The 13,899-nt window shown below is 37.9% G+C and overlaps 1 protein-coding gene across 1 annotated transcript in view; it reads right to left on the bottom strand.

Annotated features, from left to right (window-relative positions):
- The window catches only part of CERS3 (ceramide synthase 3), a 159,870-nt gene that overhangs the window by 90,832 nt on the left and 55,139 nt on the right, over positions 1-13,899 (bottom strand). Inside the window, exons 5-7 of the mRNA XM_027521876.1 lie at positions 10,030-10,087; positions 9,295-9,345; positions 2,358-2,450 (exon numbers count right to left, since the gene is read on the bottom strand). Coding sequence (XP_027377677.1) covers positions 2,358-2,450; positions 9,295-9,345; positions 10,030-10,087 — 202 coding nt within the window. The remainder of the gene's footprint in view (positions 1-2,357; positions 2,451-9,294; positions 9,346-10,029; positions 10,088-13,899) is intronic.

Raw genomic sequence — 13,899 nt, 5'->3', positions numbered from 1 at the left:
AAGCTTTTTCAGTCTCCTTTTTCACTTTCATCAAGAGGCTCTTTAGTTCCTCTTCACTTTCTGCCTTTAGAGTTGTATCATCTATATGTCTGAGGTTACTGACATTTCTCCCGGCAATCTTGATTCCAGCTTGTGCTTCATCCAGCCTGACATTTCACGTGATGTACTCTGCACAGAAGTTAAATAAGCAGGGTGACAATATACAGCCTTGACGTATTCCTTTTCTGATTACGAACCAATCTGTTGTTCCATGTCTGTTTCTAACTGTTGCTTGACCTACATACAGATTTCTCAGGAAGCAGGTAAGGCAGTCTGGTATTCCTATCTCTTCAAGAATTTTCCATAGTTTGTTATGATCCACATAGTCAAAGGCTTTGGCATAGTTAATAAAGCAGAAGTAGATGTTTTTCTGGAACTCTCTTGCTTTTTTGATGATCCATGGATGTTGGCAATTTGATCTCTGGTTCCTCTGCCTTTTCTAAAACCAGCTTGGACATCTGGAAGTTCCTGGTTCACATATTGCTGAAGCCTGGCTTGGAGAATTTTGAGCATTACTTTGCTAGCATGTAAAATGAGTGCAATCGTGTGATAGTTGGAACATTCTTTGGCATTGCCTTTCTTTGGGATTGGAATGAAACCTGACCTTTTCCAGTCCTGTAGCCACTGCTGAGTTTTCCAAATTTACTGGCATACTGAGTGCAGCACTTTCACAACATCATCTTTTAGGATTTGAAATAGTTCGACCGGAATTTCATCACCTCCACTAGCTTTGTTGGTGGTAATGCTTCCTAAAGCCCACTTGACTTTGCATTTAAAAAAATTTTTTTAATGTTTTTAAAAAAACATAAAATTTCAGTTTCCTTGTAGCCAAAGTAAAAAAAATAAAATAAAATAACAATACCAGCCTAATTTATTGAGTACTTTCTATATACCAGAAAGTGATTTAAATGGATTAACTTGTTTAATCCTCACAACAACTGGAGGAGATAGAAACTATTTTTAACTCTATATATGAGGAGATTAAGTTTAGTGAATATAATCAACTAGCTTGAAATGTTAATGAGTGGTGAAAACGGGATCTACACTTAGACAGTGTGACTTCAGAGCCTGTGCTTTACCCAATTCTTAAGTTTTTTGTCTCTGAAAGTATGTATTTTTAAATATATGATGTATACCTACATTTAATTTTTTGAAAGGTGCTATAAACCTGTAAATAATAAAGAGAAAGCGACTATTGAAAAAAATCAAAGGCTCAAAAGTGGGAAAAGGATGATTATGGGGTCATCCTATCTGAGTCTGTCTATTAATACCTTCTAAATAATGATTATTTTCAATTCTATCCCTTGAGAAAATGCCTCAATTAAAATTTGATATATTCATAGCCTAAACTAAGTTAATAATAATTAAACTATAGTGATCAAGTTTTCTCGAAAAGGAAATCATTTCAATCAGAGTTTCCACACTATGTTCTCATGGTTTATTCTGTAAGTTTCTTTTTAGATCTTCAGTTGAGCAGATGACTGTGCCCCTTAGTGGTAGATAATGTACACCATCATTTAAACATCATTTAGTCAAGCCAGCTTAGTTTTAGCTCCTTAATACGAATTCCACCGAATTTTATTTATCATACGAATTTTGCTACAAATTGATGTTTTATATAGAGCATAAAATATAAAGTACACGCCAAGAGTATCTGTCATTTGCCCTGTACTGCTAGTGTACACGAGGAAATCTGTGCCTGCACTGAGAGTCTAATATGATTTTCTGTACCAGCAAACAGGAATCAGTAGCAACCAAACAGTTCCTAAAAATACCTTACTTTGTGACCTCAGAGGATGCATTTAGCATGCCTGTGACTCAGTTTCCCTGCAAATAAAGCAAAGCTAATAGTGCCTGAAGCAGTATTTCCTAACAAGAATCTTGGATAAATTAAAGCAAAAAAAAATGTTTTCAAAGTCACTGAATACATGAAAGAATAAAGTAGTCTGTAATCAACTAAAAGATACAGTTCTAGAGTTAAAACTACCAGCACTTTTCGTCTTTGCACCGCAGAACACTACATTCCCAAACCAAGAGAAAGGAACAGACATCGTAAAGGAGAGTCCTTTTCTCGTGGAACAAGTGTGGAACTTCAAAGTTAAAGTTTTTATAATATTTCACTACAAATACTGATCAAGTCACAAAATAACAAGCATATTTGCACTATTCTATGTGCTATAAAAGTAAAAAAAAAAACAAAAACTTATCAACTAAAACTAAGAACACAAAAAATATAATTTAAAGATTAGGATTTGGGGAAGGGGGATGAACATTTTTGAAAAAAATGGATAAAGCAGCTTTGTAAATAAGACACTTACCTTTCTCTTGATATCAGAGCCAAGGCTAAATAAGAGAGACCAATAAAAACTCATCTCCAAAATGTAGTACCAGTACTGGGATGGCAGCAAGGGCTGAGGAAAACAAGAGTATTCACTACTTTAATGCCACCATATAAACAACTCATTTTAAGGATTAAAAATATTGTTTATACCTATTTGGCTATACAGTCCATGGAATTCTCCAGGCCAGAAAGCTGGAGTGGTTAGCCTTTCCCTTCTCCAGGGGATCTTCCCAACCCAGGGATCAAACCCAATTCTCCCACATTGCAGGGGGATTCTCAGCTGGATTCTGATACCAGCTGAGCCACCAGGGAAGCTTATATACCACAAATTCCTCTCAAATAATAATGTTTTACATTTCAACTTCTGAAAAGGAATTAGAGACAATATTTTGAGGCATTTTCTTTCTAAAAAGGGAGACAAGAATTCCAAAATCAAGTTAAATATTTTGTTTAAAATTTAATAAAACTACCACAGGTGTAACTGCATTCTTTTAGTTGATTGAGAGTTAAATTAGATGGAAAAGTTGTTTTGCTGGCTCAACAAAATATCTTGTTTTATGTTTATTGAGTACTACTCAAATCTGATGTCCTAACCTCTTTTCTGGTGACAAGCTGGTGACCCAAATTGGCCCATTCTCAAATGGGACAGTAGTAAAATATATATAATTATTTAGGTAGTCTAAAAAGGTCTCCTAAAAAACAGAATGAAATTCCTACAGCTAGAGTTTTCTTTAAAGTAAGGGGTGGTGTGCTTCTTTTAGATAAGCTGAGACATTATATTACTTGGTGTGATGGGTTGTAACATTAATGCCCTCAATGAATCTCACCTCATATTCATGTCCTGGTACAGTCACCTCCAATATGACCAAGAATTTGAATTCTGGGCATTGGTCAAGGTGATATAGCAAATATGATGCAATCAGAGACCTCATAAGTACCAAGTAAGAAACCTGAGGCTAAAGCCTTTGACTGTGTGGATCATAACAACTGCAGAAAGCTGTTAAAGAGATGGGAATGCCAGACCATCTTACCTGTCTCCTGAGAAACCTGTATGCAGGTCAAGAAGAAACAGTTAGAACCCTGTATGGAACAACTGATTGGTTCAAGATTTAGAAAGGAGTACCACAGGGATGTCTGTTGTCACCCCGTTTGCTTAACCTATATGCTGAGCCCATCATGAGAAATGCCAGGTTGGATGAGTTACAAGTTGGAATTAGGTAGGTGGGAGAAACATCAACAATTTCAGACATGTGGATGATACCACTCTAATGGCAAAAAGTGAAGAGAAATTAAAGAGCCTCTTGATGAGGGTGAAGGAGGAGAGTGAAAGAACCAGCTTAAAACTAAATATTAAAAAAACGAAGATCATGGCATCCGGCCCAATTACTTCATGGCAAATAGAAGGGGAAAAGGTGGAAATAGTGACAGATTTCCTCTTCTTGGGCTCTAAAATCACTGAGAATGGTGACTACAGCCATGAAAACAGAAGACAGTTGCTTCTTGGCAGGAAAGTTATGAGAAACCTAGACAGTGTGTTGAAAAGCAGAGACATTATTCTGCTGTCAAAAGTCCACGTGGTCAATGCTATGGTCTTCCCAGTGGTCATATATGGTTTTGAGAACTTGACCATACAGAAGACAGAGTGCCAAAGAATTGATGCCTTTGAACTCTAGTGCTAGAGAAGACTCCTGAAAATCCCTTGAACAGCAAGGAGACCAAACCAGTCAATCTTAAGGGAAATCAACCCTGAATATTCATTGGAAGGACTGATGCTGAAGCATCCAGTATTTTGGTCATCTGGTACAAACAGTCAACTCATTGGAAAAGACCCTGTTGCTGGGAAAGACTGAGGGCAGAAGGAGAAGAGGGTGTCAGAGGATGAGATGGCTGGATGGCATCACCAATGCAGTGGACATGAACTTGGGCAAACTTTGGGAGATGGTGAGGGACAGGGAGACCTGGTGTGCTGCAGTGCAAGGGGTCTCAAAACATCAGACACGACTGGGCAACTGAACAACAAGAAACCTGAGCTACCCTATCGGAGGCCACAAAGTAGAGAATCAAGATGTCCACTGACAAAAATACAAATGAGGGCACATGAGCTATCCCCTAACCAGCCTGTGAACTAACTGAAAATACATTAATGAATTCAGTTAACACCACATGGAAAAGAACTGCTTGGCTGTGCCTAGCCCAAATTGCTAATCCATATCATAAGCAAATAAGTGGTTGTTGTTTTTAAGGTACTAAGTTTTGGTGATGATTTATTATGCATCAGCATAAACTGACACACCTGAGAGGTGAAGAGTAAGGCTAATACATTAAATGGAATAGATTTCTGATCAACTCATCATCCTTGATAAGGCCATAAAAGAAAGAACTTCTGCTTTCTTCTATGACAAACAAGTCTGTATGAGACTAACCCTCCTAGTGAGAACTACTTTAAAAATATGGAAAAGTACAGTTAATATCTGTTTGAAGGTAACAGGGAACAACCAAAGCATCTTGAAGCATCCCATGGAGCCAAGATTTCAAAGAGAAGAAAAATGCATTAAATGGAATCTTTTATTTCTACTGCATCCTTAATTCAAGAAATACTACAGACCCTACACAGGATAATTTCAAAGAAAACCACACTTATGTATAGCATAAAGTCCGTGTTTGCTGATTTACAAGCATTATAGAGCCCAGAGACTCTATACACTCTATATTCTCTGAGGTATAAACATTCCTTTATCTTAAAAATATAGTGAAGAGAAAATATCTAGATATTCAAACACAATGTTATTTCAAACATAGAAAATGTGCAACTGAAACAAATGAAAGAGAGTTTCTAGAAAACACCAGCTCAGATTCCTAAGCAGAAGTTAAGTAGGACTTTTGGTAATCTCACAGTGCAATGAAGCAAACTGATGTTCAGGGCCAGCCAAGGAAAAGGAGTCCTTGTAAATACTATAAGCTTTTATTTAAAACCACTGTAAGAGAATGCCCTAGAAATACAGATGAGTTATAAATATATCTGCCCTTACAAAGACTGGAATTCACATAAAATCACTTCAAAACATATAAAACTTAAGATGATCTGTCTCAACTCTAACTGCTTTACAGAAGCAAAAATAAGTCCACTCAGGAGGTAGATAATATCATTCCTAAGTATAATTTTTCATATGCAGTGTCTATCATTCAACCAAAAGTTATCAAGCAAAAGGAAACAGGGATAAGAAAGAAAACAGGTGATCAAGGTATTGGATTTATCAGGCTATGACTTTCAAATGACTTTTAAAATTAACTAGGTTTTTAAGGTTATTTTTAAAAATTAGTGAGAATTTTTATAAGAGAACTGGAATCCATGGAAAAGAATTAAGTGAAAAGTTGAGAACTGAAAAATACCATAATTAAAATTGAGAACTCAAAGGATGTGCTTCAGAGTAGATTAGACACTGCTGAAAAATGTACTAGTGATCTGGAGGATATGAAGTAGAAAATATCCAGAGCTGTGAAGTGTCTGAGATTTTACCCTACTTTCAAGTTATCTTGCCACAGTTCCATGAATGCTGGTAGGATATATGAGACTCCTGGGTCAGAGATAAAGGATAGTTTACTGTTCACAGTACTACAGTTGCCAGAATAACAATATTTGGGCCAGATCTCCCATTCCAATTCCCACGGCTAAACAAAAGGGTCAGTTCATGCAAAGATGAGCACAACAAAGGACAGAAATGGTATGGACCCAACAGAAGGAGAAGATATTAAGAAGAGGTGGTAAGAATACACAAAACTACACAAAAAAGATCTTCAAAACTCAGATAACAACGATGGTGTGATCACTCACCTAGAGTCAGACATCCTAGAATGCTAAGTCAAGTGGGCCTCAGGAAACATCACTACGAACAAAGCTACTGGAAATGATGGAATTCCAGTTGAGCTATTTCAAATCCTAAAAGATGATGCTGTGAAAGTGCTGCACTCAATATGCCAGCAAATTTGGAAAACTCAGCAGTGGCCACAGGACTGGAAAAGGTCAGGTTTCATTCCAATCCCAAAGAAAGGCAATGCCAAAGAATGTTCTAACTACTGTACAATTGTACTCTCTGACACACTATCAAAATAATATTAAAAACTCTCCAAGCCAGGCTTCAACTGTACATGAACTGAGAACTTTCAGATGTTCAAGTTGCATTTAGAAAAGGGAGAGGAGCCAGAGATCAAATTGCCAACACCAATTGGATCATCAAAAAAGCAAGAGCGTTCCAGAAAAACATCTACTGCTTTATTGACTATGCCAAAGCCTTTGACTGTGTGGATCACAATAAACTGGAAAATTCTTGAAGAGATGGGAATACCAGACCACCTGACCTACCTCTTGAGAAACCTGTATGCAGGTCAAGAAGCAACAGTTAGAACTGGACATGGAATAAGACTGGTTCCAAATTGGGAAAGGAGTATATCATCAAGCTGTATATTGTCACCCTGCTTATTTAACTTAAATGCATAGTACATCATGTGAAATGTCAGGCTGGATGAAGTACAGCTGGAATCAAGATTGCCAGGAGAAATATCAATAACCTCATGTATGCAGATGACACCACCCATATGGCAGAAAGTGAAGAGGAACTAAAGAGCCCCTTGATGAAAGTGAAAGAGGAGAGTCAAAAAGTTGGCTTAAAGCTCAACATTCAGAAAACTAAGATCATGGCATCCAGTCCAATCATTTCATGGCAAATAAATGGGGAAACAATGGAAACAGTGACAGACTATCTTGGGGGCTCCAAAATCACTGGAGATGGCGACTGCAGCCATGAAATTAAAAGATGCTTGCTACTTGGAAGAAAAGCTATGATCAACCTAGACAGCATATTAAAAAACAGAGACATTACTTTCCCAACAAAGGTCCGTCTAGTCAAAGCTATGCTTTTTCCAGTAGTCATGTATGGATGTTGAGAGTTGGACTATAAAGAAAGCTGAGTGCCGAAGAATTGATGCTTTTGAACTGTAGTGTTGAATAAGACTCTTGATAGTCCTTGGACTGCAAGGAGATCCAACTAGTCTATCCTAAAGGAAATCAGTCCTGTATATTCACTGGAAGGACTGATGCTGAAGCTAAAGCTCCAATACTTTGGCCACCTGATGTGAAGAACTGACTCACTAGAAAAGACCCTGATGCTGGGAAAGATTGAAAGCGGGAGGAGAAGGGGACAACAGAGGATGAGATGGTTGGATGGCATCACTGACTTGATGGACATGAATTTGAGTAAGCCCCGGGAGTTGGTGATAGACAGGGAGGCCTGGCGTGCTGCAGTCCATGAGGTCCAAAGAGTTGGACACAACTGAGTAACTGAACTGAACTGACATTTGCACATGCAGTGGGTTTTGTTACCAGAGAGGAACCCTGAAATAGGGAACCTTAATCTTCCATAATGGACAATAACATGTATATCTATTGTTCCAGAGGAGAGACTGCCTCCATCTTCCAAGCTTGTTTGGCATACAAACATCCTTCAAAAGACAATACAGAACAAAAGTCAGCCTATGTTTCACTTCATATGACATGCAGAAATGCAAGAGATCTGTGGAGAACTGTGTTCCTATAGACTGAAGCAGTGAGTTAGAGGATAGAAAATATGAGAAAAAGCATGTAAGAGATTTGGGACCTAGTGTAAAAGTCTAGCATATTAGCTCACTTGTAAACTGAAATTCCAGAAAGAGAGGAGAGAGAAAAAAGAACAGAAGCAACAGCTAAGAATTTTTCAAAATGGATTTAAGACATTAAGCTACATATTCAAGAATTACTATGGACAATAAGCAGGATAAATTCAAAGACGACGACATTTATGCCTATCACAATCATACAGCTGAAAGACAAATACAAAATGTTTAAAACAGAGGAATAAAAAGACATCATTCAAAGAAGCAAAAATAAAATGGACAACTGAATTAAAGAAACTGAGGGGATCCAGAAGACAATGGAATGACATTTTTAAAGTGCTCAAAGAAAATAACTAGTAACCCAGAATTCTATGCCCAGCAAAACTCCTTTTAAAAAATAGGGTAAAATGATGACATTTCCAGACAAGCAAACCAAAGGGGCTTCTTCAGCCATAAGGATAATAATGCCAGTTCAAAGTGTGGAAATGCAAGATGCCAAATAATATCAAGGAAAGGGCAAGTTGACATTTACAAATCAATTATAGTAGTGACTTGTAGGCTTTTAAATATTTGAAGGAGGAGACAAGCATAGTCTGATGACCTTTCACTGACTGGAAAGAGGTAAGAGCATTAATTTGTATCAGACTCTAAGAATTGAAGAATGCAAAAGGTAATCTCTTGAAAAACTACTGAAAATGAATGTGTGCATGCATGCTAAGTCACTTCAGTCGTGTCTGACTCTTTCAGACTCTATGGACTGTAGTCTGCCAGGCTCCTCTATCCATGGTAAGAATGGTCCAGGCAAGAATATTGGAGTAGGTTGCCATGCCCTCCTCCAGGGGAATCATCCTAACCCAGGGACTGAACCCATGTCTCTTATCTCCTTCACTGACAGGCAGGTTCTTTACCACTAGTGCCTGTATAACTGAAAAGCTAATATTAGGGAAGAAATAGAGTAATAATTTTAAAAACTTCACTGTCCTATAAAAAAAGTAATAAGAGAGTACCAAAAAAGGAAATGAATCCAGTGATACAAGTAGAAAATAAATAGTAAGATGGTAAATTTAAATTCAAATACATAATTACATTAACCATAAACAGTAAAGGAATGAGACAAGTGATGGCTAAATAACGAATAAGAATGAGTAAGCTCCAGTGGACAAAGTGCCAAGGACTGCATGAAAGTGGACACAGAGCAGGAAGGGACTCAGACCTAACTCAGGGGGCAAGCTGCTGAGGAGGGGAGGGACTACATCAGAAGGACTTACCTGTCTGGGATAGCCCTTCCAAACTTCCCACAGGTCATATACCCAAGGTTTCTGAAAAAGCAAGGAACCAAGAGAAACTGTTCAGAGTCAAAGGCTGATTTCAGCAGAAACCTAAGCCCTTCCTGATGTCTCTGATAGGGAGGAAACATGCACAGTAAGATATTTTCATCACATTCCTGCTCCCCCAGCAGTATATCCCTCCTTCCGCAGGTATTTCTACTTGTTCTTATACAATACCTCTGTGACATGCAAGAGTTCTAGTGAGTCTGGGATCGATAATAGTCCTGATTCTCAAAGGAAATTATTTATTTCAAACAAGTGCTCTTCTAATGAAATTGTTTCTGGACCAATTAGATTACTGCTTCTGTAGCAATAAAAAATCTTGAAATATTCATAGCAATAAAATATCTTAAGAGAAATCTTAAAAGAATCTTTAGAGACATCTCCAAAAGCTAGTTATCTTTTTTCTGTTAACAATTTACTATTAATTTTATATATCACTTAATGAGATAATCATTTAATAATTATTTTAACAGACAATGCAAAGGGAATATGATAAGGAGATATTTGATTTCTGATGGGCAAGTAATGAAAGTTCATAAACAAGTGATTAGAGTGAGTAGAGGATTAAAAGCTGGTTACCTTATTGAAAGTATATCTCAAGGGATTCGTAAGCAGGAATTTTTAAAATTAAAGACAAATTACAGTCAAAGATATATCAGAAAGAAAACTTACATCATAAAGAAATGCAATTCCAGCAATGGTAATAATTAGGTAAAATGTAAATCGCCAGCTGCCAAAAGAAATAAAACACTTGTTAAGGTGACTGACATCTGAGGAGAAAAACATTTTGGATAACAGTTTAGAAAGAATGCACATTCTGGAGTCAGAAAAATCTAAGTTAATATCCTGATTCTGCCACTTGTTGGATGGCTAAAAGTTCAAGTATGTCACTTAATTCAAGTAGCCTTAATTTCTTCATCCATAAGATGAAAATAACAAACTTATCTCCAAATGTAAAAATATGAAAAATTATGATATAGTGCCTGGTATGAAGTAAGCAACCAGTGTTAGCTATTGTTATTACTAATAAGCCTAGCCTAGTTCCTGACACACAATAAATGACGTTTGATAATCAATTCAGTTTAGTGCAGTCACTCAGTCATGTCTGATGCTTTGGGACCCCATGGACTGCAACACGCCAGGCCTCCCTGTCCATCACTAACTCCTGGAGTTTGCACAAACTCACATCCATTGAGTTGGTGATGCCATCTAACTATCTCATCCTCTGTTGTCCCCTTCTTCTCCTGCCTTCAATCTTTCCCGGCATCAGGGTCTTTTCAAATGAGTCAGTTCTTTGCATCAGGTGGCCAAAGTACTAGAGCTGCAGCTTCAGCATCAGTTCTTCTAATGAATATTCAGAACTGATCTTTAGGATTGACTGGTTCGTTCTCCTTGCAGTCCAAGGGGACTCTCAAGAGTCTTCTCCAACACCACAGTTCAAAAGCATTAATTCTTCGGCACTCAGCTTTCTTTATAGTCCAACTCTCACATCCATACATGACTACCGGAAAAACCATAGCTTTGACTAGATGGACCTTTGTTGGGAAAGTAATGTCTCTTTTTTTAATATGCTGTCTAGGTTGGTTGTAGTTTTCTTGCAAGAAGCAAGCGTCTCTTAATTTCATGGCTGTGGTTACCATCTGCAGTGATTTTGGAGCCCAAGAAAATAAAGTTTCTCACTGTTTCCATTGTTTTCCTGTCTATTTGCCATGAAGTGATGGGACTGGATGCCATGATCTCAATTTTTTTGAATGTTGAGTTTTAAGTCAACTTTTTGACTCTCCTCTTTCACTTTCATCAAGAAACTCTTTAGTTCTTTGCTCTCTGCCATAAGGGTGGTATCATATGCATATCTGAAGTTACTGATATTTCACCTGGCAATCTTAATTCCAGTTTGTGCTTCATCCAGCCCAACATTTTGCATGATGTACTCTGCATAGAAGTTAAATAAGAAGGGTGACAATATACAGCCTTGACGTACTCCTTTCCCAATTTGGAACCAGTCTGTTTTCCATGTCTGGTTCTAACTGTTGCTTCTTGACTTGCATACTGATTTCTCAGGAAGCAGGTCAGGTGTTCTGGTATTCCCATATCTTTAAGAATGTTGCACAGTTTGTTGTGATTCACACAGTCAAAGGCTTCGGCGTAGTCAATAAAGTAGATGTTTTTCTGAAACTCTCTTGCTTTTTGATGATCCAATGGATTTGGAAATTTGATCTCTGGTTCCTCTGCCTTTTCTAAATCCAGCTTGAACATATAGAAGTTCACGGTTCACATACTGTTGAAGCCTGGCTTGGAGAATTTTGAGCATTACTTTGCTAGCGTGTGAAATAAGTGCAATTGTGCGGTAGTTGGAACATTCTTTGGCATTGCCTTTCTTTGGGACTGGAATGAAAACTGACCTGTTTGATAATTCTGTTATCTAATTACTCACTTCATCCAAATTTAATCCCAGTGAAAAGGTTTCTATGTGGCTAGACTTTAGTCGTGTTTCTGAAAAGCACATTTTAAAAGAATATTTTTTTCTCATGTATGGAGAGGGAACTATATAGATTAAGAGACACTTAAAAGACCAATTGTAATGCACAGGTCTTATTTAGATCCTGATTCAAATAAACAAACTACAAAGAAAAGTATAAGACAATCAAGGAAATTTGAATACTGATTGAATATTTGCTGCTATTAAGTACATTTTTAAGGTATGACAATATCTAAAATGGGCTTCCCAGGTGGCATACTGGTAAAGAATATGCCTGCCAATGCAGGAGATTCAACAGATGTGGGTTTGACCTCTGGGTTGGGAAGATCAACTGGAGGAGGAAATGGCAATCCGCTCAAGTAGTCTTGCCTGGGAAATCCCATGGACAGAGGAGCCTGGTAGACTACAGTCCATGGAGTCACAAAGAGTCAGACATGACTGAGCACACACACTCACACACACAATATCTAAAACAGTTCTTATCACTTAGAGATACATACTAAAATACTTACAAATGAATCATACAATGTCTGATATTTGCTTCAAATGTGATCTTCAATAGTAACTGGAGGAAGGTGATCACAAGGTACAAACTTCTAGTTATTACTTAAATTGGTACTGTGAATGTAATGTATAACATGATGACTGTATTTACACTGCTATATGGTATATTTGAGAGTTGTTAACAAAGTAAGTTCAAAAAGTTTTCATCACAAGGAAATTCTTTCTTCTTTTTCCTTTATGTATCTATGAGACGACAGATGTTAACTAAAATGACTGTGGTAATCATTTCACAACATTTGTAAGTTAAGTCATTATACTGTACACTTTAAATTTATACAGTGCTGTATGTTAAATATATCACAATAAAATTGAAAGAAAAATATCCACATCCAAAAAATATGGTAACAGAGAGAAGTGGACGGGGGCAGAGATGACACAGGACAGCCTTGAGTTGATAATTATTAAATTTGGTGATGAATACATAGCATACAGAGCTTATTAAGCCAGTCTTCCTACTTTTTGTATATATTGTGTGTGTTTATCTGTGTGTGTGTGTGTGTGTGTGTGTGTGTGTGTGTGTGTGTATTAGTCACTTAGTCATGTCCAACTCTTTGTAAGTCCATGGACTCTAGCCAACCAGGCTCCTCTGTCCATGGGATTCTTCAGGTAAGAATACTGGAGTGTGTTCCCCTGCCCTCCTCCAGAGAATCTTCCCAACCCAGGGATCAAACCCAGGTCACCCACACTGTGGGCAGATTCTTCACCATTTGAACTACCTGGGATGTTCTGAATATGTTTACTACTTTGCTGGGCTGGATGAAGCACAAGCTGGAATCAAGATTGCTGGGAGAAATATCAATAACCTCAGATATGCAGATGACACCACCCTTATGGCAGAAAGTGAAGAGGAACTAAAGAGCCTCTTGATGAAAGTGAAAGTGGAGAGTAAAAAAGTTGGCTTAAAGCTCAACATTCAGAAAATGAAGATCATGGCATCTGGTCCCATCACTTCATGGGAAATAGATGGGGAAACAGTGGAAACAGTGGCTGACTTTATTTTGGGGGGCTCCAAAATCACTGCAGATGGTGACTGCAGCCATGAAATTAAAAGACGCTTACTCCTTGGAAGGAAAGTTATGACCAACCTAGATAGCATATTCAAAAGCAGAGACATTACTTTGCCAACAAAGGTTCATCTAGTCAAGGCTATGGTTTTTCCTATGGTCATGTATGGATGTGAGAGTTGGACTGTGAAGAAAGCTGAGCACTGAAGAATTGATGCTTTTGAGCTGTGGTGTTGGAGAGGACTCTTGAGAGTCCCTTGGACTGCAAGGAGATGCAACCAGTCCATCCTAAAGGAGATCAGTCCTGGGTGTTCATTGGAAGGATGATGTTGAAGCTGAAACTCCAATACTCTGGCCACCTGATGAAAAGAGCTGACTCATTTGAAAAGACCCTGAAGCTGGGAAAGATTGAGGGCAGGAGGAGAAGGGGATGACAGAGGATAAGATGGTTGGGTGGTTATACTGATGCCAGTGACTTTGGAATGAGTTTGGGTA

This window comes from Bos indicus x Bos taurus, chromosome 21 (assembly GCF_003369695.1).
Source record: "Bos indicus x Bos taurus breed Angus x Brahman F1 hybrid chromosome 21, Bos_hybrid_MaternalHap_v2.0, whole genome shotgun sequence".
NCBI lineage: Eukaryota > Metazoa > Chordata > Mammalia > Artiodactyla > Bovidae > Bos > Bos indicus x Bos taurus.
This window is presented reverse-complemented; position numbering and strand designations above follow the sequence as displayed.